General features: G+C 39.6%; 2 protein-coding genes across 2 annotated transcripts; both read left to right on the forward strand.

The window, feature by feature from the left end:
- Nucleotides 1-1,231: 1,231 nt before the first annotated feature.
- Nucleotides 1,232-2,547, forward strand: LOC110288121 (olfactory receptor-like protein I9). Its single transcript, XM_021154560.2, has one exon. It carries the CDS (start codon nt 1,232-1,234, stop codon nt 2,174-2,176), a length of 945 nt encoding a protein of 314 aa, XP_021010219.1. The 3' UTR covers nt 2,177-2,547.
- A 19,056-nt stretch (nt 2,548-21,603) lies between these two features.
- On the forward strand, nt 21,604-22,539 carry LOC147001465 (olfactory receptor 1468-like). The gene has a single exon (XM_085829274.1). The coding sequence runs from the start codon at nt 21,604-21,606 to the stop codon at nt 22,537-22,539; it is 936 nt and encodes a 311-aa protein (XP_085685400.1).
- Nucleotides 22,540-24,241: the final 1,702 nt, after the last annotated feature.

Raw genomic sequence — 24,241 nt, forward strand, 5'->3', positions numbered from 1 at the left:
CTGAAGTATGCATCACTGAATGAAGTTGCACTAAATATTCATCAATAGAGTGAAGATCTCGTCATCCTGAGGTAGTTGGGTGGTTTCATTGAACATTGGGCATGCTGACCAAACACTATACAATTGGACTACATACCTAGCCTCACATGTTCCTTAATGCCCCTTTTCTGGTGTCTTTGTCATTTTAAAACATGCTAGGACTCATTAGTGAAGATTGACTAGAAGAAAACAAAAAACAGAGAAGAAAGGGCAATTTATTTAAAGGACACAGCCTACACAATGTTAGGAGCAGAGGGTCTAATACCTGCAGAGTCAGCCTCAAGAGTCTCTAGGAAGAGTAGAGGCTAAAGTATTGAGTCTAGACACAGAAATTATCTTTGGAAGACTTTACATTTTCTTATATATGCTTCAATTTGTTTCATAGGCATTGTCAAGTTATAAAGAGTGATTTGCTAGGTCTATTGACTTCAACATTGACAACATAGAAAATAACCTTCCTACATCATGAAGAATTGACTGGCAATTGTCAAAACTTCTTATCAGGGTCTTAAAAAATATCCTTCCCTTAATGGTATGTATGGATGAGGGAGAACTCAAGAATTTTGCATTCATGCCCATACCTTGTACTGTTCTTATAGTTTCAATAATTTATAAAATTATTAGCACATTGATTTTCCTACATCAATATCAATGATATTCTCTGTATGTGCTTTTAGTTATAATAATTACTAAAAACAACCATTTGTTGTATTTATTTATACCCTCAGTATTTAATAAATACAAAATTACCTCTCTAAACTTGATCACATAGCGTCAAGTTTTAGAGTGGTCAAGTAGGGTAAGTTTGAATTCTGCAAAGCTTAAATAAGTATTTATATTCTAATATATAAAAATATATATTAGATAGATGGATAGGTAGAAGGCAATTCAATTCATATAGTATGACTAACAAGTAAATCCATGAAAAACAAATCAGTTACATGCCAAGACTAAATGGAAGAAATGCTTAAGAAATAACTGTCTAGTGAACTATGCTAAAGAGAATTTAATAAGTGCTTAATGGTTATTTATAAAGACATGTTGATCTGAACAACATACTAATTGTGATGATATTTTTGTAAAGCATGTAAATTTGTTAAATCTTCTCAATGTTTGATGAATTTGAAATGCATTAACCTTCATTGTGAATGTTAACTGCTACTATTTTTTCTGAAGGCATTTGTGTAAACAAATGACTAGAAGAAACCAAACTGTCATCTCCCAGTTCCTTCTCCTGGGTCTGCCTATTCCCCCAGAGCACCAGCAACTGTACTATGTCCTGCTGCTGTCCATGTATCTCATCACTGTCCTGGGAAACCTCATCATCATCATCCTCATTCTTCTGGACTCCCATCTCCACACACCCATGTACTTGTTTCTCAGTAATTTATCCTTTGCTGACCTCTGCTTTTCCTCTGTCACAATGCCCAAGTTGTTGCAGAACATGCAAAGCAAAGTTCCATCTATTCCTTATGCAGGTTGCCTGGCACAAATATACTTCTTTCTGTATTTTGGAGACCTTGGAAATTTCCTCCTTGTTGCCATGGCCTATGATCGCTATGTGGCCATCTGCTTCCCCCTTCATTACATGAGCATCATGAGCCCCAGGCTCTGTGTGAGTCTGGTGCTGCTGTCCTGGGTGCTGACCACCTTCCATGCCATGCTACACACCCTGCTCATGGCCAGATTGTCATTCTGTGAAGACCATGTGATCCCCCACTACTTTTGTGATATGTCTACTCTGCTGAAAGTGGCTTGTTCTGATACCCATGATAATGAATTAGCAATATTTATATTAGGGGGCCCTATAGTTGTACTCCCTTTCCTTCTCATCATTGTATCTTATGCAAGAATTGTTTCATCCATCTTCAAGGTCCCTTCTTTTCAAGGCATCCGTAAAGCCTTTTCTACCTGTGGGTCTCACCTGTCTGTGGTGTCACTGTTCTATGGGACAGTCATTGGTCTCTACTTATGTCCTTCAGCTAATAACACTTATGTGAAGGAGACCATCATGTCTTTAATGTACACAATGGTGACTCCCATGCTGAACCCCTTCATCTACAGCCTGAGGAATAGAGACATAAAAGATGCACTAGAAAAAATATTGTGCAAAAGACAAATTCCCTCCTTCCTATGATGGTAATACTTCAGATTTTCATATAATTTCTTCTAGAAAATATTAATATTGTGATGTTGCTACAAAATTTTCCTCACCATGGATGCCTCTGTTTAAAGGTCCCACAATATAACATTTTACAACAGTAGTTAGAAGTTTATGTGAGGAGTTGAATTCTGGAAGGACCTGAATTTGGAGGACCTGAATATGTACACTTTGTCTTGTCCAGGTGATCCTGGAAACAGTAGTGTAGAATTAAAGTCATATCTCTAATCACCATGGTTCTATATCTTAATTTACTCCATTTTATCATTTTGTACAAATGCCAGCTTTGATTGTACTCTATAATCTCAGATCTGTACTCTATAAACTCGGATCAATACTTAATAATATCCAAGTATCTCAACTTTAGAGCTTTTTCAATCTTATACATGTTATTTCTACAATTTGTCATTAAATAATTGCATCACTTAATTCCCTAGACTGTATGTTTATTGTGTTGTCTCAAGTATTTTTCTAGCAGAGATGTTTGTTGACTGTTCCCACTAATGTCTAGAAGCTTATAAAATTCTCAAAAGTAAATATCTTTAAGAGGATGAAAAAGATAAGGAGAGAGTATTCATCGAGCTCTCCAAGTTTTTAATAACTATTAACTGTTCATAGACTATGGGAGTGGCTAGCTACCATCTTTCATTAGTAGTGTATTTATAGCCAATCTCACCAGCTTCCAACCGATAGATTTAAACCTATATTTACATGAAATGTTAGTTAATCTCAATAAGTCACAAAACAAAATGAATAGTTATGAATGTGAACAACAATTTCTGGAGAGGAGAGGTATGACAGAAATGGTAAGAAAGTAAGAGATGAGAGTTATTGTGTAGATGTGTGAGATTATCAGAAAATCGTCTAAAAAATAAATTATAGTGACCCTTAAAGAAAGCCACAACTGCTCACAATACAAGATCACTGTATTGTGGGGAGCCCTGCCTCAATGTCTACAGCAGCAGTGCAGATACTGCATTCTATGTCCAGGTAACATCACAGGAAAGGAATTGGAGAGATTACAAGAATGAGAATTTCAGGAAGTCTGCTGGGTGACTGTTTTCTTAGAAATGTCTGCTTTAACAAGGCCTGAAGCATGACAATATCAGTAGACACACTAATACAAGAGATAGCAAAAGTTTTACAGGGTCCCGCTCCAGATAAAAAGCTACAGACAGCTAATGACTACTAAGAAAGTGAAAATTAGGTTCTCCCAGAGATGAGTCCCCTGATTGACTGTCCAATAAAAAACTTTTAGCCTTGAAACGATATCTACTCAAGCAACAAACATGAGCTCAGCAGGTTGTGCTTACATAGTTTTGCTAGGTAGAGAGACTGACAGACAGAAGTAGATAGATAGATAGATAGATAGATAGATAGATAGATAGATAGATAGATAGATAGATAGATAGATAATAACAATAAAAAAGAAAAAGAGGCTATTGCTTTGAGAGTGGATTGGAGGGAGGAAAAGAAAGGGGAAAGTGATGTATTTACTTTTTAATAACAAATTTTAAAATATAACAATTTTACGCCGACCTGCGGGACAGTCAAACAGGGTCTGGAGATCACCTGTGGAGAGAATGAGGGACAAGAAATACAAAGAACAGACAGCAAGTCAGAAGGCCTGAACAAGCTGACAAATTTTTTATTATTCCCACACAGGTTATATACTCATAGAAGCAGGATATGGGATAAGGAGGGTGATGTAGGATCGCATTATGTCTGCGGGAATGCACCTGTTCCCAAAAGCAGAATATTGGCTAGATAATAAGTTCAGCAGGAGGAACAGAACAGAATGGATTGCTAAGTACCTGTCCACAAGATCTATAGCTATTTGTTCTCAACTGTGCTAGTACTTTCCCACAGAGGCCAAAACTTTGTGCAAATAAGCACATATGGCTGACGAGGTACTTTCCCACAGAGGCTAAGACTTTGTGCCACTAAGCACTTATGGCTGACAAGGCAGTAAAGCAGTTACTGTTCCAGCAATGTTGCTCCCAACACAATTTGATAATAATGAAATAATAATAGTAGAGTGTCAACCACCATCATGCCATACATCAAGGTTGGGCAGAAGGTACCCAAAGACATGCCCATTGGGTGGACCCATCTGCAACAGGAGCCACTACAATGTGCAAATATGTGGTGGAGAGATGGGAGAGAAAAAGAAACTTAATGAATTGAGCACTATAAAAAGAGAAGGAACTGGAGACTTGAGGGTAGAGAGAGGAATCGCCTGAAATGAATAGCCTGCCCTGTCACTGAGGCCATAGTGAAGCTCCAGCCTGTGCTGCCATGTCTAGGTCTGTAGTCATGTAGCAGTAGTGGGTCTGTGTCAATGTTTGTGGCTCATGTTACCAGCAAAGGTCATTTCAAACATTCCTGATCTGGGCTGGCACCTGAATGGTGACTTTCAAGAGCTGTGCAGAGTTGGCCACACCCTCGCTGCCTTCAGAAATCTGGAAAAAATTCCCACCCCTCAACAGCTACTGCACTCCGGAGAAAAGGTCCTGCACCAGACCCTGCACCAAGCCCTGCACCAGGCCCAGCACCATGATCATGCAATAGAACTGTGTCTGGTGGTGGAGGCACAGGTGAGCCAGCTCTGAGCCCATGAGTGTGGGAGAGCCTGCCTTGTCATCCCTTTGCCATAAGGTGGTGTAGGCTAGGGAAAGATGCCCACCTCACTCCTCACTACCTGAAGCTGGAGAGATGGCCCCAAGATGCTGAGAGTAGGAGAGCTGGCTCTACCCCTCATTGGCTGCAGGATACATGAGAGAGGGGCCATGCACCTCATCTGGGTAGCACAGTAGATCTGGAACTTCTGGCATGAGCACCAGTGTGCTGGCCCCAAGAGCATGAGAGCTGGAGAGTTATTTCTATCCTTTGCTGGTTGTGGTATTGGGTGACCTAGCTGGAACAGTGCTGGAGACCACCCTAGTGGTTTGGATGCAAGAAAGCTGATAGACTGACCAACTCAGCTGCAATACAGACCCAGTTCCAAAGCTTTGAGTTGGCCCACCCTAACATCTACCCCATCTTTGAACTGTGAAAGCATATGAAGGGGCTGGCACTTCAGAACCAAGGCTGAAGAATCTCCATGACACAGGGCAACAATGGGATATCCAGGAGTCCATGTAGGATCCAGTATTGGTAGTGTAGCAGAAGCCAGAGTCCTCAAACCAGACCAATGACTCATCCCAAAAAACATTTGAAAGCCAAGATGTGTAAACAAACGGGTACACTCTGTGACAAACTACAATTTCCACAGAGTGACATTTGTTTTGTTTTAATTCCTTTTTTTTCTGTTTTCTTTTGTGAGGAGAGGTTGCATGGGCAGAGGGTTGATACAAAGGGATGGGGAGATGAGTAGGGTTGAGGTGCATAATGTGAAAGTCACAAAGAATCAATAAAAAGTTAAAATAAAATATTAATAGATACTACCCATTTGTATCTTTCCTGGGCATATTTTCAAAGAACTCTATATCCTACCACAGAGATACTTGCTCCTCACACATGTTCATTGTTGCTCTATGTACAGTAGCCAGGAAATGGAAATTTCCTAGATGCCCATCAATTGATGGGTGAATAATAAAAATGTGGGCATTTACATAAATGTGTACTATTTTTCAGCTGTTAAGAAAAAATGAAATCATGCAACTTGTAGATAAATGCACAGGGTTTGAAACAGTCATTTTAACTGAGGTGACCCAGACTCAGAAAAACACCTTTTCAGCTATTTATTCTCAATTTTGTGTTTTTCTTATGAGACTTACCTATCCATTCATTAGCTACTTGTTGATAAGATTATTTGGGTTTTTGATGTTTGGTTACTTCCAGTTATTTATATAGCTTAGATAGTCACATAGGCTTAATATGTAGTTGGAAAAGATTCACCCATTCTGTAGACATTCGCTTTACTCTGCAGATTGTCTCTTAGTTGTACAGAAGATTTTGAATTTCATATATCACATTTGTCAATTCTTGCGATTATTTTCTGCATTGTGGGAATCCTTTTCAAAAGTCCCAGCCTGTGCATATTTATACCTTAAAGTGTTTTATTTAACTTCAAATAACAGTTTCAAAGTTTAGGGTTACATAGATAGACAGACAGACAGACATACAGACAGACAGATAGATAGGTAGATAGATGCACATAATCTAAGATCAGGGCTGGAAAAAATGGCTCAGCATATATAAACATGTACTTTCTTGCAAAGGACCTGAGTTTGGTTCCAAACATCCACAGAGCGATGCTCAAAAAGGCTGTAACTCCAGGTCCAAGGACATCTGATGGCTCTGATGTTGAGGGAATTCACACACATGGCACATATGTACATAGATACACCTTGTCTTAGTCAGGGTTTCTATTCCTGCACAAACATCATGACCAAGAAGCAAGTTGGGGAGGAAAGGGTTTATTCAGCTTACATTTCCACATTGCTGTTCATCACTGAAAGAAGTCAGGACTGGAACTCAAGCAGGTCAGGGAGCAGGAGCTGATGCAGAGGCCATGGAGTGATGTCTTTTACTGGCTTGCTTCCCCTGGCTTGCTCAGCCTACTCTCTTATAGAACCCAAGACTACCAGCCCAGGGATGGTCCCACCCACAAGGGGCCTTTCCCCCTTGATCACTAATTGAGAAAATGCCTTACAGTTGGATCTCATGGAGGCATTTCCTCAACTGAAGCTCCTTTCTCTGTGATAACTCCAGCTGTGTCAAGTTGACACAAAAATAGCCAGTAGACACCTATTCACAAATAAAAAAATAAAATTTTAAATTATAATATCTACAAATGAGAAAACGTGCAATATTTATTTTACTGAGCCTTGATTACTTCACTTTTTACTTTACTTTTAAAATACTTATTTTTATTAATTTTGATTAAAATATTTTGTAAAATTTTCATACATTAATACAATTTTATATCATTTTAGTCTTTCTTCTCCATTTCTGACTGCTCCCACTTTATCCAATTCTCTCTCATACTCATAACCTCTTCTTTATTCTTATCTATATAGAATGTGTGTGTGTGTGTGTGTGTGTGTGTATCCTGCTGAGTCCATTTAGAGTAGCTCAAACATATATATGCTTAGAGCTGTAAATTTTGGATTGGATAATGAATTCATCAGGGGCTCATACCTGGCAAAAAATGATCTTCCCTCTCTCAGCAGTCATTAGTTGTCTAGAGCTGTTCACCTGGAGTGGGAACTTATGAGATTTCCCCAATCCATGTTAGCATGTCAGCTAGTACTGTCATTTTGCAAGATTTCCTAGGTACAGCATCTCTGTCATATGTGGAAAACACTATCCTGTGGCAGATACCTTGGTCTTCTACCACTTACCATTTTTCCATCCACTTTGCTACAATGCTTTCTGAACCTGGGATATAGGAATTGTGTTGTAGATTTATATGAAAAGTTTGAATATACCATGCTCATGTTCTCTGAATTTTGACAAGTGATGGGTTTCTATTATATTCTCTGTCTGCTGCATTTTTGAAGCTTCTTTGATGGGGTACCTCAGCAACACTTATCTGTGGTTATAAGGATATGTATTCTTTTTTTCATTTTTTTTACTTATTTTATTTTTATTACGTATTTTCCTCAATTACATTTCCAATGCTATCCCAAAAGTCCTCCATCCCCCCCCCACTTCCCTACCCACCCATTCCCATTCTTTTAGCCCTGGCATTCCCCTGTATTGGGGCATATAAAGTTTGCAAGTCCAATGGACCTCTCTTTCCAGTGATGGCCAACTACGCCATCTTTCGATACATATGCAGCTAGAGACAAGAGCTCCGGGGTACTGTTTACTTCATCATGTTGTTCCAAGTATAGGGTTGCAGATCCCTTTAGCTCCGTGGGTACTTTCTCTAGCTTCTCCATTGAGAGCCCTGTGATCCATCCAATAGCTGACAGTGAGCATCCACTTCTGTGTTTGTTTGGCCCCGGCATAGTTTCACAAGAGAGAGCTATATTTTTAATGCAGTCAGAAATTATACTAGTTTAGGAAAGTGAAGTAGTACGTTCTCCTCTAGGATCCATGATCTCACCTGCCATAGAAGAATTGTTAAGTTTTAGAGTACCCAGCATAAATTACTTCCTATTGAGCAGAACCTAAGTCCAATTAGATAAATATTGGTTACTCTGGCTTTCCCACTTCAGTGTTTCAAAACTTCTCATTTTTGAGGTTGCTCATCACTTACATTTTTAAGCTGTTATAAATGAGATTTTTTTCCTATTTGATATTTACTTGGTTTACATTTAAAATCTTGTCCCCTTTCTTGGTTATCCCTCTGAAAACCCCCCTATCCAGTCCCCCATGCTCCCAGCTCATCAACCCACCCACTTCTGCTTCTTGGCTCTGGCATTCCCCTACATTGGGGCATAGAGCCTCCACAGGACAAGGGCCTCTCCTCCAATTGATGGCTGACTAGGCCATGCTCTGATACATGCGCAGCTGAAGCAATGTGTACTCTTTGGTTGGCAATTTAGTCCCTGGGAGCTCTGGGGGTACTGGTTAGTTCATATTGTTGTTCCACCTATGGTGCTGCAAACCCCTTCAGCTCCATGGATACTTTCTCTAGCTCCTTCAATGGAAAACCGGTGCTCAGTACAATGGTAGGCTGAGAGGATATACCTCTATATTTGTCAGGCACTAGTGGAGCCTCTCCAGAGACAGCTATAAAAGGCTTCTATCAGTAAGCACTTGTTGGCATCCAAAAAATTGTCAGGGTTTGGTGATTGTATATGGGATGGATCTCCAGGTGGGGTGGTCTCTGGAAGGTCATTCCTTCAGTCTCTGCTCCACACTTTCTCTCTGTAACTCCTTCCATAGGTATTTTGTTCCCCCTTCTAAGAAGGATCAAAGTATCCACACTTTGGTTTTCATTCTTCTTGAGTTTCATGTGGTCTGTGAATTGTATCTTGGGAATTCCAAGCTTCTGGTCTAATATTCACTTATCAGTGAGTGCATATCATGTGTGTTCTTTTGTGATTGGGTTACCTCACTCAGGATGATATTTTCTAGTTCCATCCACTTACCTAAGAATTTCATAAATTCATTGTTTTAATAGCTTGGTATTAATCCTTTGTGTAAATGTACCACATTTTCTGTATCCATTCCTCTGTTGAAGGACATCTGAGTTCTTTCCAGCTACTAGCTATTATAAATAAGGATGATATGAACATAATGGAGCATGTGTCTTTATTACATGTTGAAGCATTTTCTGGGAATGTGCCCAAGAGTGGTATTAGTGGGTCCTCGGGTAATATTATGTCCAGTTTTCTGAGGAACTGCCAAACTGATTTCCAGAGTGGTTGTAACAGCTTGCAATCCCACCAGCAATGGAGGAGTGCTCCTCTTTCTCTGCATCCTGGCCAGCATCTACTGTCACCTGAATTTTTGATCTTCACCATTCTGACTTGTGTGAGGTGGAATCTCAGGGTTGTTTTCATTTGCATTTCCTTGATGATGAACATTTCTTCTCTGCCATTCGGTATTTCAGTAAACAATTCTTTGTTTAGCTCTGAGCCCTGTTTTTAATAGGGTTATTTCGTTCTTTGGAGTCTAAAGTCTTGAATTCTTTGTGTATATAGGAAATTAACCCTCTATCAGATGTAGGATTGTTAAAGATCTTTTCCCAATCTGTTGGTTGCCCTTTAATCTTATTGAGAGTATCTTTGCCTTACAGAAGCTCTGCAATGTTATGAGGTCCCATTTGTCTATTGTTGATCTTAGAGCATAAATCATTGGTGTTCTGTTGAGGAACTTTTCCCATGTGCCTATGAGATTGAGGCTCTTCCCCACTTTCTCTTCTATTCGTTTCAGTGTATCTGGTTTTATGTGGTGGGCCTTGATCCACTTAGACTTGAACTTTGTACAAGGAGATAAGAATTGATAGATTTGCATTCTTCTACATGCTAACCTACAGTTGATCCAGCACCATTTGTTGAAAATGCTGTCTTGTTTCCACTAGATGGTTTTAGTTCCTTTATCAAAGATCAAGTAACCATAGGTGTGTGGGTTCATTTCTGGGTCTTCAATTCTATTCCAGTGATCTACCTGTCTATCACTGTACCAGTACCATGCAGTTTGTATCACAATTGCTCTGTAGCACAGCTTGAGGTCAGGGAAGGTTATTCCACCAGAGGTTCTTTTATTATTGAGAATATGTTTTGCTCTCCTAGGTGTTTTTATTATTCCATATGAATTTGCTAAGTGCCCTTTCTAACTCAGTGAGGAATTGAATTGGAATTTTGATTGAGATTGCATTGAATCTGTAGATTGCTTTCAACAAGATGGCCATTTTTACTCTATTAATCCTGCCAATTCATGAGCATGGGAGATCTTTCCATCTTCAGAGATCATCTTCGATTTCTTTCTTCAGAGACTTGACATTCTTATCATAGATATGTTTGACTTGCTTAGTGAGAGTCACACCAAGGTATTTTATATTATTTGTGACTATTGTGAAAGGTTGTTTCCCTAATTTCTTTCTCATCATGTTTATCCTTTGAGTAGAGGAAGGCCAAAAGCTTGGGACATTGTCTACATGAATGATAGCCACATGCCTCTCTTGTGGGAACTGTGGAGGCGGTAACTTCAACAGGACCCTTCTGTTGCATGTAGGTGGAAATTACCACCCACCGGGTCCCAACTGGGTTCAAGACCTAGGCTCTTCTGGACATCATGCTGTCTATGCATAGCCCATTGCCCCACAAGTTTTCCTCTTAGGATTGCTTTCATTGTCTCCCATAAATTTGGGTATGTTGAGGCTTCATTTTCATTAAAATCTAAAAATTCTTTAATTTCTTTCTTTATTTTTTCCTTGACCAAGTTATCATTGAGTAGTGTTGTTCAGCTTCAACATGTATGTAGGCTTTTTATTGTTTATGTTGTTCTTGAAGACCAGCCTTAGACTGTGGTGATCTGATAGGATGCATTGGATTATGTAGATCTTCTTGTATCTGTTGAGGCCTGTTTTGGGACACCAATCATATAGTCAGTTTTGGAGAAGGTACCGTAAGGTGCTGAGAAGAAGGTATATTCTTTTGTTTTAGAATAAAATGTTCTGTAGATATCTGCTAAATCAATTTGTTTTATAACTTCTGTTAGTTTCACCGTTTCTTTTGTTTAATTTCTGTTTCCATGATCTTTCCATTGCTGTGAGTATGATGTTGAAGTTTCCCATTATTATTGTGTGTGGTGCAATGTGTGCTTTGAGCTTTAGTAAAGTTTCTTTTATGAATGTGGGAGTCCTCCTGTTAATAGCATAGATATTCAGAATAGAGAGTTCTCCTTCATATATTTTTCCTTTGATGTGAAGTGTCCTTACTCATCTTTTTTTGATGACTTTAGGTTGGAAGTTGATTTTATTCAATATTAGAATGGCTACTCCGGCTTGTTTCTTCGAACCATTTGCTTGGAGATTGTTTTCCAGCCTTTTACTCTGAGGGAGTGTCTCTCTTTGTATCTGAGGTGGGTTTCCTGTATACAGCAAAATTTTGGGTCCTTTTTACTTATCCAGTCTGTTAATCTATGTCTTTTTATTGGGGATTTGAGTCCATTGATATTAAGAGATAGTAAGGAAAAAAGGATTGCTGCTTCCTGATATTTTTGTTGTTAGAGTTGGAATTATATTTTTTGTGGTTATCTTCTTTTTGGTTTGTTAAAAGGGGATTATTTTCTTGCTTTTTCTAAGGTGTAATTTCCCTCCTTGTGTTGAAGTTTTTCCATTTGTTATCCTTTGAAGGGCAGAATTTGTGGAAAGATATTGTGTGAATTTGGTTTTATCAAACAATATCTTGTTTGCTACATCTATGGTTATTGAGGGTTTTGTTGGGTATATATTGGCATTCTTGTGCTCTTATGGTCTGTATGATTTCTGCCCAAGATCTTCTGGATTTCATAGTTTCTTGTAAGAAGTCTGGTGTAATTCTAATAGGTCTGCCTTTATATGTTACTTGAACTTTTTTCATTACTGCTTTTAATGTTCTTTTTTGTTTTATGATTTTGGTTGTTTGATTATTATATAACAAGAGGAAATTTTTTTCTGATACACCATTTTGGTGTTCTGTAAGCTTCTTGTATGTTCATGGGCATCTCTTTCTTTGGGTTAGGGAAGTTTTCTTCTATCATTTTGTTGAAGATATTTGCTGGCCCTTTAACATGGGAATCTTTGCTCTCTTCTATACCAATTATCCTTAAATTTGGTCTTATCAATGTGTCCTGGATTTCCTCGATGTTTTGAGTTAGGATCTTTTTGCATTTTGCATTTTCTTTGATTATTGTGTCAATGTTTTCTATAGTATCTTCTGCACCTGAGATTCTCTCTTCCATCTCCTGTATTCTGTTGCTGACGCTCACATCTATGGTTCCAGATTTCTTTCCTAGGGTTTCTATCTCCAGCGTTGCCTCACTTTGGGTTTTCTTTATTGTGTATACTTCCCTTTTTAGGTCTAGTATGGTTTTGTACATTTCCATCACCTATTTGGATGTGTTTTCCTGTTTTTCTTTAATGACTTGTAACTCTTTAGCAGTGTTCTCCTATATTTTTTAAGTGAGTTATTAAAGTCCTTCTTAATGTCCTTTACCATCATCATGAGATATGCTTTTAAATCTGGGTCTAGCTTTTCGGGTGTGTTGGGGTGTCCAGAACTGGCAGAAGATGAAGGCCCGAAACAGGACCTGTCCCAGAAGCTGTGTTGTTTTGGCTGTTAGCTTCTGTAGTCCATACTCTCAACTGCACAGACTCGTCTCAGAGGGATCCAGGAACCAAGATGGCTCCCCCAGGTGCTCCCACAAAGCCCTCCCAGGCAGGGCAGACACCTCACTTCTGGCAGGGAAGGTGCCCGGAAGTCTGGAGCCGGAAATGGGGTCTGTCTCAGAAGCTATCCTCTAGGGACCTTGGGGGTGTCCGCCAACTCTGCACCCAGGTGACCCAGTGCTGCTGCAAACCTGAAGGGACTTGTTACCCTGGTCAGGCCAGCTTTCCTGCTTTCCTAATGCTGTCTCAGGTCCCACAAGATTGGATTGGATCAAAAGTTGTGTTCCACTCACAGGTGGTCCTAAGATCCTCTAGGGGACCTTGGGGGTGTCCGCCAACTCTGCACCCAAGGTGACCCGGTGCTGGCGCCGACCAGAAAGAACTTGTCAGAGCTTAAAATCTTGGCTTTTACTGTGCAGCAACCCCAAAATAAGAACAATTTTTAGACATTGGATTTCATTGTAAGAAGGCTGTACTTCAGTGTCCCTCACATCACCAAAGGATTTTATCTCCATGGTAGCTAAGCTAAGAGGTGACATTTCTGCTACACCAAGGAATAAATTGCAGACATGATTATTTGGATAGAGATTTCCTGCTATGGTCAAAGCTATTTGACTTGAGTGATTGTCTTCATTCTCAGCGCACAAGGAACAGGCTACATTCATTTAAGAAATGGTGTGTGTTGCCATGCAGTGGTAGCATATGCCTTTAATCCCAGCACTTGGGAGTTAGAGGGAGGCAGATCTCTAAGTTTAAGGCCAGCCTGATCTACAGAGTGAGTTCTAGGACAGCCAGGGCTACACAGAGAAACCATGTCTTGGAAAAAAAAAAAAAGAAAGAAAACAGAAGAGAAAGGGAGGGAGGGGAGGGGAGAGAAGAGGAGGGGAGGAGAGGGGAGGGGAGGAAAGGGGAGGGGAGGGGAGGGGAGGGGAGAAGAGGAGAGGAAAAGAGAAGAGAAGAGAAGAGAAGAGAAGAGAAGAGAAGAGAAGAGAAGAGAAGAGAAGAGAAGAGAAGAGAAGAGGTGTGTGTATTAAATATGGATAAAAGAACCTCTGGAGGAATCACCATGCCTGACCTAAAGCTGTACTACAGAGCAATTGTGATAAAAACTGCATGGTACTGGTATAACGACAGACAAGTAGACCAATGGAACAGAATTGAAGACCCTGAGATCAACCCACATACCTATGGTCACTTGATCTTTGACAAGGGAGCAAAAACCATCCAGTGGAAAAAAAGACAGCATTTTCAACAAATGGTGCTGGCACAACTGGCGGTTATCATGTAGAAGAATGCGAATTGATCCATTCCTATCTCCTTGTACCAAGGTCAAATGTAAGTGGATTAAGGAACTCCACATAAAACCAGAGACACTGAAACTTATAGAGGAGAAAGTAGGGAAAAGCCTCGAAGATATGGGTACAGGGGAAAAATTCCTGAATAGAACAGCAAAGGCTTGCGCTGTAAGATCGAGAATCGATAAATGGGACCTCATTTATCGTATAACCTCATATAACCTCATTATTATTATTATGGGACCACAAGGCAAAAGACACCGTCAATAAGACAAAAAGACCACCAACAGATTGGGAAAGGATCTTTACCTATCCTAAATCAGATAGGAGACTAATATCCAATATATATAAGGAACTCAAGAAGGTGGACTCCAGAAAATCAAATAACCCCGTTAAAAAATGGGGCTCAGAACTGAACAAAGAATTCTCACCTGAGGAATACCGAATGGCAGAGAAGCACCTGAAAAAATGTTCAACATCCTTAATCATCAGGGAAATGCAAATTAAAACAACCCTGAGATTCCACCTCACACCAGTCAGAATGGCTAAGATCAAAAATTCAGGTGACAGCAGATGCTGGCAAGGATGTGGAGAAAGAGGAACACTCCTTCATTGTTGGTGGGATTGCAAGCTGGTACAACCACTCTGGAAATCAGTTTGGCGGTTCCTCAGAAAATTGGACATAATACTACCAGAGGATCCAGCAATACCTCTCCTGGGCATATATCCAGAAGATGTTCCAACCAGTAAGAAGGACACATGCTCCACTATGTTCATAGCAGCCTTATTTATAATAGCCAGAAGCTGGAAAGAACCCAGATGCCCCTCAACAGAGGAATGGATACAGAAAATGTGGTACATTTACACAATGGAGTACTACTCAGCTATTAAAAGGAATGAATTTATGAAATTCCTAGGCAAATGGAGGGATCTGGAGGGCATCATTCTGAGTGAGGTAACATATTCACAAAGGAACTCACACAATATGTACTCACTGATAAGTGGATATTAGCCCCAAAACTTAGGGTACCCAAGATATAAGATACAATTTGTTAAACGCATGAAACTCAAGAAGAACGAAGACCAAAGTGTGGACACTGTGCCCCTTCTTGGAATTGGGAACAAAACACCCATGGAAAGAGTTACAGAGATAAAGTTTGGAGCTGTGAAGAAAGGATGGACCATCTAAAGACTGCCATATCCAGGGATCCATCCCATAATCAGTTTCCAAATGCTGACACCATTGCATACACTAGCAAGATTTTGCTGAAAGGACCCAGATATAGCTGTCTCTTGTGAGACTATGCCGGGGCCTAGCAAACACAGAAGTGGATGCTCACAGTCAGCTATTGGATGGATCACAGGACCCCCAATGGAGGAGCTAGAGAAAGTACCCAAGGAGCTAAAGGGAACTGCAACCCCATAGGTGGATCATTATTATGAACTAACCAGTACCCCAGAGCTCTTGTCTCTAGCTGCATTTGTATCAAAAGATGGCCTAGTAGGCCATCACTGGAAAGAGAGGCCCATTGGACTTGCCAACTTTATATGCCCCATTACAGGGGAATGTCAGGGCCAAGGGGTGGGGGTGGGTGGGTGGGGGACTGGTGGGGGGGAGTGTATTGGGGACTTTTTGGATAGCATTGGAAATGTAATTGTGGAAATTACCTAATAAAAAAAATAAATAAAATAAAATTAAGATGGTCTCTCCATGAAAAAACTGTTTCAATGAACAATGGTTCTACTTGAAGGGTGGCACAGACATTAGGTGAGGGTAAGATTCTGGTTCATTAGCTATGACGATTTGAAAAGCATTCATCTCAGAAAAGGGTAACTTATATGGTCCTCTTCTGCAAAATTGATACAATAATTATAAATATCAAGCAAAGAGTTCAGTCTCACTCTTTGTTGTTCTCTTACAAGCCACCTCGAACTTGGGGACTTTATGGAACAACAGGGATTTTGGTGTCTAACAAGATAGAAACTCTACAGGAAGATGAACAAAGTCAACTAATCTGCAACCTTGGGGGTCTCAGAGACTGAACTACCAATCAAAGGACATACATGGACTGGGCATAGGCTTCCCTGCACATAATTAGCAGATGTGCAGCTTGATCTTCAAATGGGTCCTGAATAACTGGAACAAAAGCTCTTGCCTGTCTGTAGGATATGTTCTAGCTAGGTTTCCTTGTCTGGCCTCAGTGGGAAAGGATGCACATAGCCTCACAGAGACTTGATGTACCAGCATGGTGGGATATGTAGGGGGCTCCCACATGCTCAGAGGAGAAGGGGAGGGGTGATAGTGGCAAGGATTGTTGGATGGTGAGACTGTGGGGTGACTGGAAGGGGTGAAGTGAGCAGGATGTAAAGTGAGTACTTTAAAAATAAAAATAATATGTGTAAATAAGCAAAATAAAAAAAGAAAATAAAGCCTTCATAGTGCGAAAAATCTTTGGCAGGTGCATACCTGACAGGAGATTAACATCCAGAATACACAGCAACTCAAAAATATGAAGAATGAGAAAATAGTAAACTGAATAAAAATAGATAAAAGACTAAATGGAGAGGTCTCAAAAGGAGATATGCAAATGGCCAATACACAGTTTTTCAAGTATTCAACATCCCTCACCTTAAGGTAATCAAAATGAAAATTAACTTGAGTTCTATTTCATTCAATTAAAAAAGACCATCATCAAGAGAGCAAATGTCAACTAGAATTTGCAAGAGAACTTATTCACTGATGACCATGACACATCTGTACTATGACACTAGGTAGAATTTGAAAGTAGATTATTAGCACATAGAATTACACAGACAAACCTTCATTTATTGTCAACCCATTCAACATGGAATTACTAAGTAATCTAACATAGATGGAGAGGGGTTTGATAATGATAGTATTAGGTACAATTAATGTTCTCACAGAGATGTGAGAAGGCAAAATGAGTGAACCGACATGAAAAACATGGACTACTTTTCTGTTCCAATGAGGAAGCCTTAAACATACCATCTGCTTACTATATTCCTTCCCTTTTCACATATGGGCACAGCTAGAATGTTGGATGATGAAGTTTAAATTTTTTCAGAAAGTTGTATGTCTGCACTGTCTTCTTTTGGGTAGTCTCTCATGTTGAATTGACATGTTGTCCTTTGGAAGCTTCACAGTGAGTGAGGTTTTTTATGATCTCATGCTGCTTAAAACCAACCATAGTGATGGATCACAGGGCTCCCAATGGAGGAGCTAGAGAAAGTACCCAAGGAGCTTAAGGGATCTGCAACCCTATAGGTGGAACAACATTCTGAACTAACCAGTACCCCGGAGCTCTTGACTCTAGCTGCATATGTATCAAAAGATGGCCTAGTCGGCCATCAATGGAAAGAGAGGCCCATTGGACATGCAAACTTTATATGCCCCAATACAGGGGAACACCAGGGCCAAAAAAAATGGGCATGGGTGGGTAGGGAAGTGGGGGGTAGGGTATGGGGGACTTTTGGGATAGCATTGGAAATGTAATTGAGGAAAATATGTAATAAAAAAAATTTTTAAAAAAACAACCATAGGATCAGCTGTAAACATAGCTTGGACATTAAAGACTAGCCTCACATCCAAAAATGTAAAAACAACTAGTGTTTGGGTAAATTTCTGTTGTGAGTGAGACTCTTTAAGGTGTTTATAATCAGAAAAATTCATGATAATTTGGGATGGTGTTCAGTCACCTTTCTCCTCTTTCTCTGAGCTCCAGTCAAGGAAAAGCCAAGTTCATTATCTGAGTATGGAATAACTATGCATCTTTCCAGGCTTTTTGTCTTTCTTATTGGTGCTATTTTTTACTGAGTTTTACCTGTCGTCTTTAAATTTTACCTTTTCTTAAGTTCAGGAAATAGTGATCAGTGGCTATAATTGGTCTCCACTAGGGATCCCTGTAGTAAATTGGTCTGAGAGAGGTCCTAATTAATTACTATGCCTTACTTAGTGAGTTATACAGGATCTGGACTCCTCTGGGATACTGGGCACTTGAAGCTCCCAGATGGCAGGGGGATGGATATATGCAGGGATGGTGCAGATAGGTGATGAGTACAGAGTCTGCTAGCCCTGTGTCTGCAAATAAAATGAAGGTGAGCAGGATCATCAATCAGCTTCAGGAGAGCTAAGTTTAGTCAAGAAAATAAGCAGGTGTGTTTCTGTGAATATACATGAATTTCCAGCATGATGCAGGACAGTATTTTGGGTACGATAAATACTTCTATTCTCTGTTTTCCAAGACTTCATCATACTGTAAAAACTATTGTTGTCTAATGGTTCTCATGTAACCTCTTTCATACTGGTGGGTTCATTACAATTACTGATCATATTTTTTTCAGTATTATACCATTTCATCAAAAGAGCAACCCTGTGAGATGGAGTTCACTGTTGTTGTGCTGAAGGGTAGTTTTCTATACTTTATCCTGTGGGAACCTAACAAACTCTTACCAATGTCCTCTCCATGATGATGATTAATTTTATCTTCATGAGTTCACAAACCTCTATGTTACTGGCATTGTATGATATTACCCCTAAATGAAGTCTATCAAAGGTGACGTTTATATCATCTAGGTGTTCAAGTAAATGTAGAAATGGAACTACTCATCAAAACTCAGTGATTCTACAGAATACAAGATGAAGCACAGTTATAGCAAATGTTAGAAACATATTTCTTGTGATTTCCCTGTTCTGTTTAATTTGAGAACTGTGGTTTTAACACCTAAAGAAGGTATAAAGCCCATTGGCCCATTAGTGGTAACAGTTGGCAGTCCTTTCTCCGGATTCTGATCTTTGTTTGCACATATAATACAAAGGCACTGTTCGTTTACTGGAGAAGCAGAAACTGGAATTGCTGGCAAATTCCTTTCATTTCAGTGCTAAGGAAGGAGATTCTGAAGTCTCTCTTTAGGCAAGGCTGAGATACACAAGAAGAGCATCTTTTTAAATGCTGGATGACATTTTTGTGATATGATTTTCCTGCTGTAATGTTTATCCACTATGCTTTAAGTGTGCAAGCTCTGAATGCAGCTGGACTAAACACTATCAGTCTGTGAAGACACAAGCATTCACCCTAGATTGTAACATTTCAGAAATCTTACTGAGATCTATTGATGTTTCTCCTGTTTTGTTATTTTGAGATGTATCATAGTTTCAAATTATCCAGTGTTGTCAAGAATCATAGTGTGTGTGTGTGTGTGTGTGTGTGTGTGTGTGTGTTTTCCCATGCATATGACTTCTATACAGGTTGACATTGGAATCCCTGAGAACAGTGGAGGATAGAGAGTTGTATCTAAAGCAGAAGATGCAAACTTTTTCTATAAAGAAATATATATTTTTTTACCAAAATCCTTACTCTGATTGTATGAAGCTCATCATGTGATGTAGTGTTTCTTTTTTACTCAAAGTTCACACATTTTAATGACATTTAGAAAACATCTGCATATCTAGATATCAACTAAAATTATTTAAAAACTAGCATTAGGCTTAACCCATTTGATTCATAAATTAAATTAACCATAATATATAAATTATATTTATACATAGAATAAATGTCTGAGAAATAACTCAAGTGAAGACTCGGAGTAATTTTGTTGCTTCTTCATGTTATAATTTAGAAACATTTCATCCTGTGTTGCACATCAGGATCAATTACATTTTGAGGATTAAAGCATATAGATATGATATGTAGTCATTGGCACTTCTGAGAAGTGAAACCAATGGTTAACTCTAACACTGAAAACATGTTAGATCTCTCACACTCATTATAGAGTGTAAAATTTAGTGGTAAGTATTCAAGTATTTATATTTAAATGGTAATTTTTTTTCTACATTTGAGGTTGAACTAATCTGTATCAGTTTGAGCTGCAGGTAACAAATTTTCACTGGCTAAATACATGCAACATGATAGGTATTGACCCTATTTGGAGATTATGAATGATTGTAAATAACTAAATAGGATGAACACATTTGTGACCTTTCCTGTATAAACTTTACAACTGATGGGAAGATAGTTTAAAGCCATAATCACAGTATTAAATACATGGGATGTAAGTATAGGATGCTATGAAGCATGGTTGAAGGTATCAAATAGTACGAAAGTACAGAGTAAGTTTAGTTATGTATGTGATAAGCAATAACCATTACATATGAGTGAGGATTAACCAAATGAAAGGGAAACAGAAGGGAGGAAGTGAGAGGCAGAAAACAAGCAACTCTAAAATGTGGGTTGTGAAGAGATTGACCCCAGCATTGAATGATAAAAGGAAAGCATGTGGGACCGTGTGGGATGTACAACTATCACCTGTGAGATGACAAAAGAGCATTTGTGTCCCTCATAGGAGCCCTGTTCTTATCCTCATAGCAAGAGTGCTAATCTGACTAATTAATCAAAAACCTGTGAAGGAACTCCTCTGCTAAAATGCCACAGCGTAAATGACGCATGTTGAAGGAGAAGAGAAGGATCAGGAGACAAGAGAAGATGGGTGTGAACTGAATCTGCTTCTATATTCCAATAAAGACAAGGTGAGGTCCTGATAAATGAATAAAATCTCACATAGAGGAATGGAAGGAATAGGAGAATGAAGAAGAACTTTGTAGAATATTTAACAGCATTTCAAGTTAAGGAAAGAGTGAATGGATCTAAAATCACAGATTTCTAATGAAAATCATATTGGTTTTTGTGGTTCTATGGGAGACTGGAATGGTAGGGGAACAAAGAACGCTTTAGGAAATAATAAAGTAGCACCATGAATTTCACTTGGGGCTTTTGAGCTTCATGCCTGACATACATGTAATGGAAGAAAGATGATTGGTTAACAGTGAAGCAGAAATCTGTATGTTACAGGAAAATGCAGGTCTGATTTTGAACTTGGCATATAACACATTAGAGTATATGAGATTTTCTTAAATTTTATATTAAATTGTGTTGACAACATTTAGCTAAATTCATTAAAAATATCAAAGTATAAAACTGCACAGACCAAATTACAAACAACAGGAAGAAGAGAAGGATCAGGAGACAGGAGAAGATGGACATGAACTTGAAGCAAGAGAGAGAAAAATTAGTCCAATTTTTCATCGCAGTACAAGTGTATGAAACTATTTAGAAAAGATTTAGAGATGCATATATTTTAAAGAAAAGTTAAGGAAAATCATTAGTAATTTTAATGAATACAGACATTTGGTGTTTTGAAATTATAATTTCTACAAATATGGTCAGCTCCATTGTTGTAGACTATGTTCCCTAGATATATGTTGACTTTTTTATTTTAAAGAATCTGATGATTTCTCATTAGGAAACTGGAGAGGAAGAATGATAAAGAGCAACCAAACTCTCTTCAGCCAGTTCCTCCTCCTGGGCCTGCCGATCCCCGTAGAGCACCAGGAATTGTTCTTCACCCTGTTCGTGTCCATGTACCTCACCACTGTCCTGGGGAACCTCATCATCATCATCCTCATTCTTCTGGACTCCCATCTCCACACACCCATGTACTTCTTTCTCAGCAACTTATCCTTCTCTGATCTCTGCTTTTCCTCTGTCACAATGCCCAAGTTGCTGCAGAACATGCAGAGCCAGGACACATCCATCACCTATGCAGGTTGCCTGACACAAATGTACTTTTTTGATCTTTTTGGAGGCCTGGAAATCTTCCTCCTTGTGGTCATGGCTTATGACCGCTATGTGGCCATCTGCCTTCCCCTTCACTACACCAGCATCATGAGTCTCAAGCTCTGTGTGTGTGCAGTGCTGATTTCCTGGGTATTTAACATGCTGTATTCCATGTTGTACACTCTACTCTTGGCTAGGTTGTCATTCTGTGAGGACAACATGATCCGTCACTTTTTCTGTGACATGTCTGCCCTGCTCAAGTTGGCCTGCTCTGATATTTATATAAATGAGCTTATGATATTTATCTTGGGAGGGCCCCTTGTGGTCATTCCATTCTTACTCATTGTTGTGTCCTATGTACAAATTATCTTCTCTATTCTAAAGGCTTCATCTACTCGGGCCATCTACAAGGTCTTCTCTACCTGTGGCTCCCACCTGACTGTGGTGTCACTATTCTATGGGACAGTTATTGGTCTCTACTTTTGTCCATCAGAAAATAACTTTACAGCAAAGGAGGCTTCTATTGCCATGATGTACACAGTGGTGACTCCCATGCTAAACCCTTTCATCTACAGCCTGAGGAATAGAGATATAAAGGAGGCCCTTATAAAAGTTCTTATCAAGAAAATACCTTTATAATGGCAACTCTGGGATTTTTACTTAAATTTATTTAGTGAATATATTGCTATTAATATTACAAAATTTATCCTTCCTAGGGAACCCACATACAAGAACACAAAACATAATATTCCCATCTGCAAAAGGGAGTTTTAAAAAGTAGTTCAATTGGAAAAGGGGACCTTGGAGATTCAGTGATGCCATCCTCTGCCTTAAATGTGTGATTCTGTTGGGCCTAGTGGCACACACCTTTAATCCCAGCACTTGGAAGGCAAAGGCAGGTGAATCTCTGAGTTCAAGGCCAGCCTGGTCTACAGAATGAGTTCCAGGACAGCCAGGGATACACAGAGAAACCCTGTCTCATAAAAAAAAAAAAAAAAAAAAAAAGTGTGATTCTAAGTAATCATTAAGTAAAAGACAATGTTTTATCAGATTCTATTTCTTACATTCTTTTTTTTAATTTATTTTTTTATTATTGGGTACTTATTTCATTTACATTTCCAATGCTCTCCCAAAAGTCCCCCACACCGTCCCACTCCCACTCCCCCACCCACACACTCCCACCTCTTGGCCCTGGCATTCCCCTGTACTGAGGCATATAAAGTCTGCACGACCAATGGGCCTCTCTTTCCACTGATGGCCGACCAGGCCATCTTCTGATAAATATGCAGCTAGAGACACAAGCTGGGGACATATGACTGGTTAGTTCATATTGTTGTTCCACCTATAGGGTTGCAGATCCCCCCAGCTCCCTGGGTACTTCCTCCAGCTCCTCCATTTGGGGCCCTGTGATCCATCCAAAAGCTGATTGTGAGCATCCACTTCTATGTTTCCTAGGCACCTGCATAGTCTCACAGTAGACAGCTATATCAGGGTCCTTTCAGCAAAATCTTGAAAGTGTGTACAATGGTGTCAGAGACCATCCCATGAGAAAGGGAGCCCTTCACAATCTCCCTGACAGATCAAATGGCCTCGTGCTAGGAGCTGGTTATCACTCCCTCCTCCCTATTCCCTTCCTGGCACCTGAGGCTGTAAAAGCTGAATTATAATCCCCTCTTCCCTATCTCTTCCTGAACTCCCATGCCATCCAAGGACATGAGTTATGCCTGAACCCGGCCTGACACCCCAAGTCTGTCAAGGAGAATCTATGTTCTGGAGAGAAGATGCAGAGTGCCCGCCACCTGGAGCCTGACTTCCGCCCTCATGTCAGCAGATGCCCACTTCTTTGTTCTTTGTTAAAATCCCCCCTCGACCCCTCTCTATTCCCCACTATGTATGCTTTAAAACAAGGCACCACAACTTAATAAAAGGAGACTTTGATACTTACAATCTACTTGGTCGTCTGCTTTTCTTTCTCTTTCAATCCCATATCCTTACAAGTTTGTGGTCCCACTCGCACCCACGAATAACTGAATCCCGCAGGACAGGATACAATGGTGTCAGCGTTTAGAGGCTGATTATGGGATGGATCCCTGGGTATGGCAGTTTCTAGATAATCCATCCTTTCGTCTCAGTTCAACACTTTGTCTCTGTAACTCCTTCTGTGAGTGTTTTGTTCCCAATTCTAAGAAGGGGCAAAGTGTCCACACTTTGGTCTTCTTTCTTCTTGAGTTTCATGTGTTTAGCAAATTGTATCTTATATCTTGGGTATTATAAGTTTCTGGACTAATATCCACTTATCAGTGAGTACATATCATGTGAGTTCTTTTGTGATTGGGTTACC

This window comes from Mus caroli, unplaced genomic scaffold (genome assembly GCF_978045245.1).
Source record: "Mus caroli unplaced genomic scaffold, Mus_caroli_1 scaffold_13, whole genome shotgun sequence".
In the NCBI taxonomy this organism is placed as follows: domain Eukaryota; kingdom Metazoa; phylum Chordata; class Mammalia; order Rodentia; family Muridae; genus Mus; species Mus caroli.

Excerpts from the sequence above, each read along its gene's own strand:
- LOC110288121 (XM_021154560.2), top strand. The coding sequence starts at position 1,232 with ATGACTAGAAGAAACCAAACTGTCATCTCCCAGTTCCTTCTCCTGGGT.
- LOC147001465 (XM_085829274.1), top strand. The coding sequence starts at position 21,604 with ATGATAAAGAGCAACCAAACTCTCTTCAGCCAGTTCCTCCTCCTGGGC.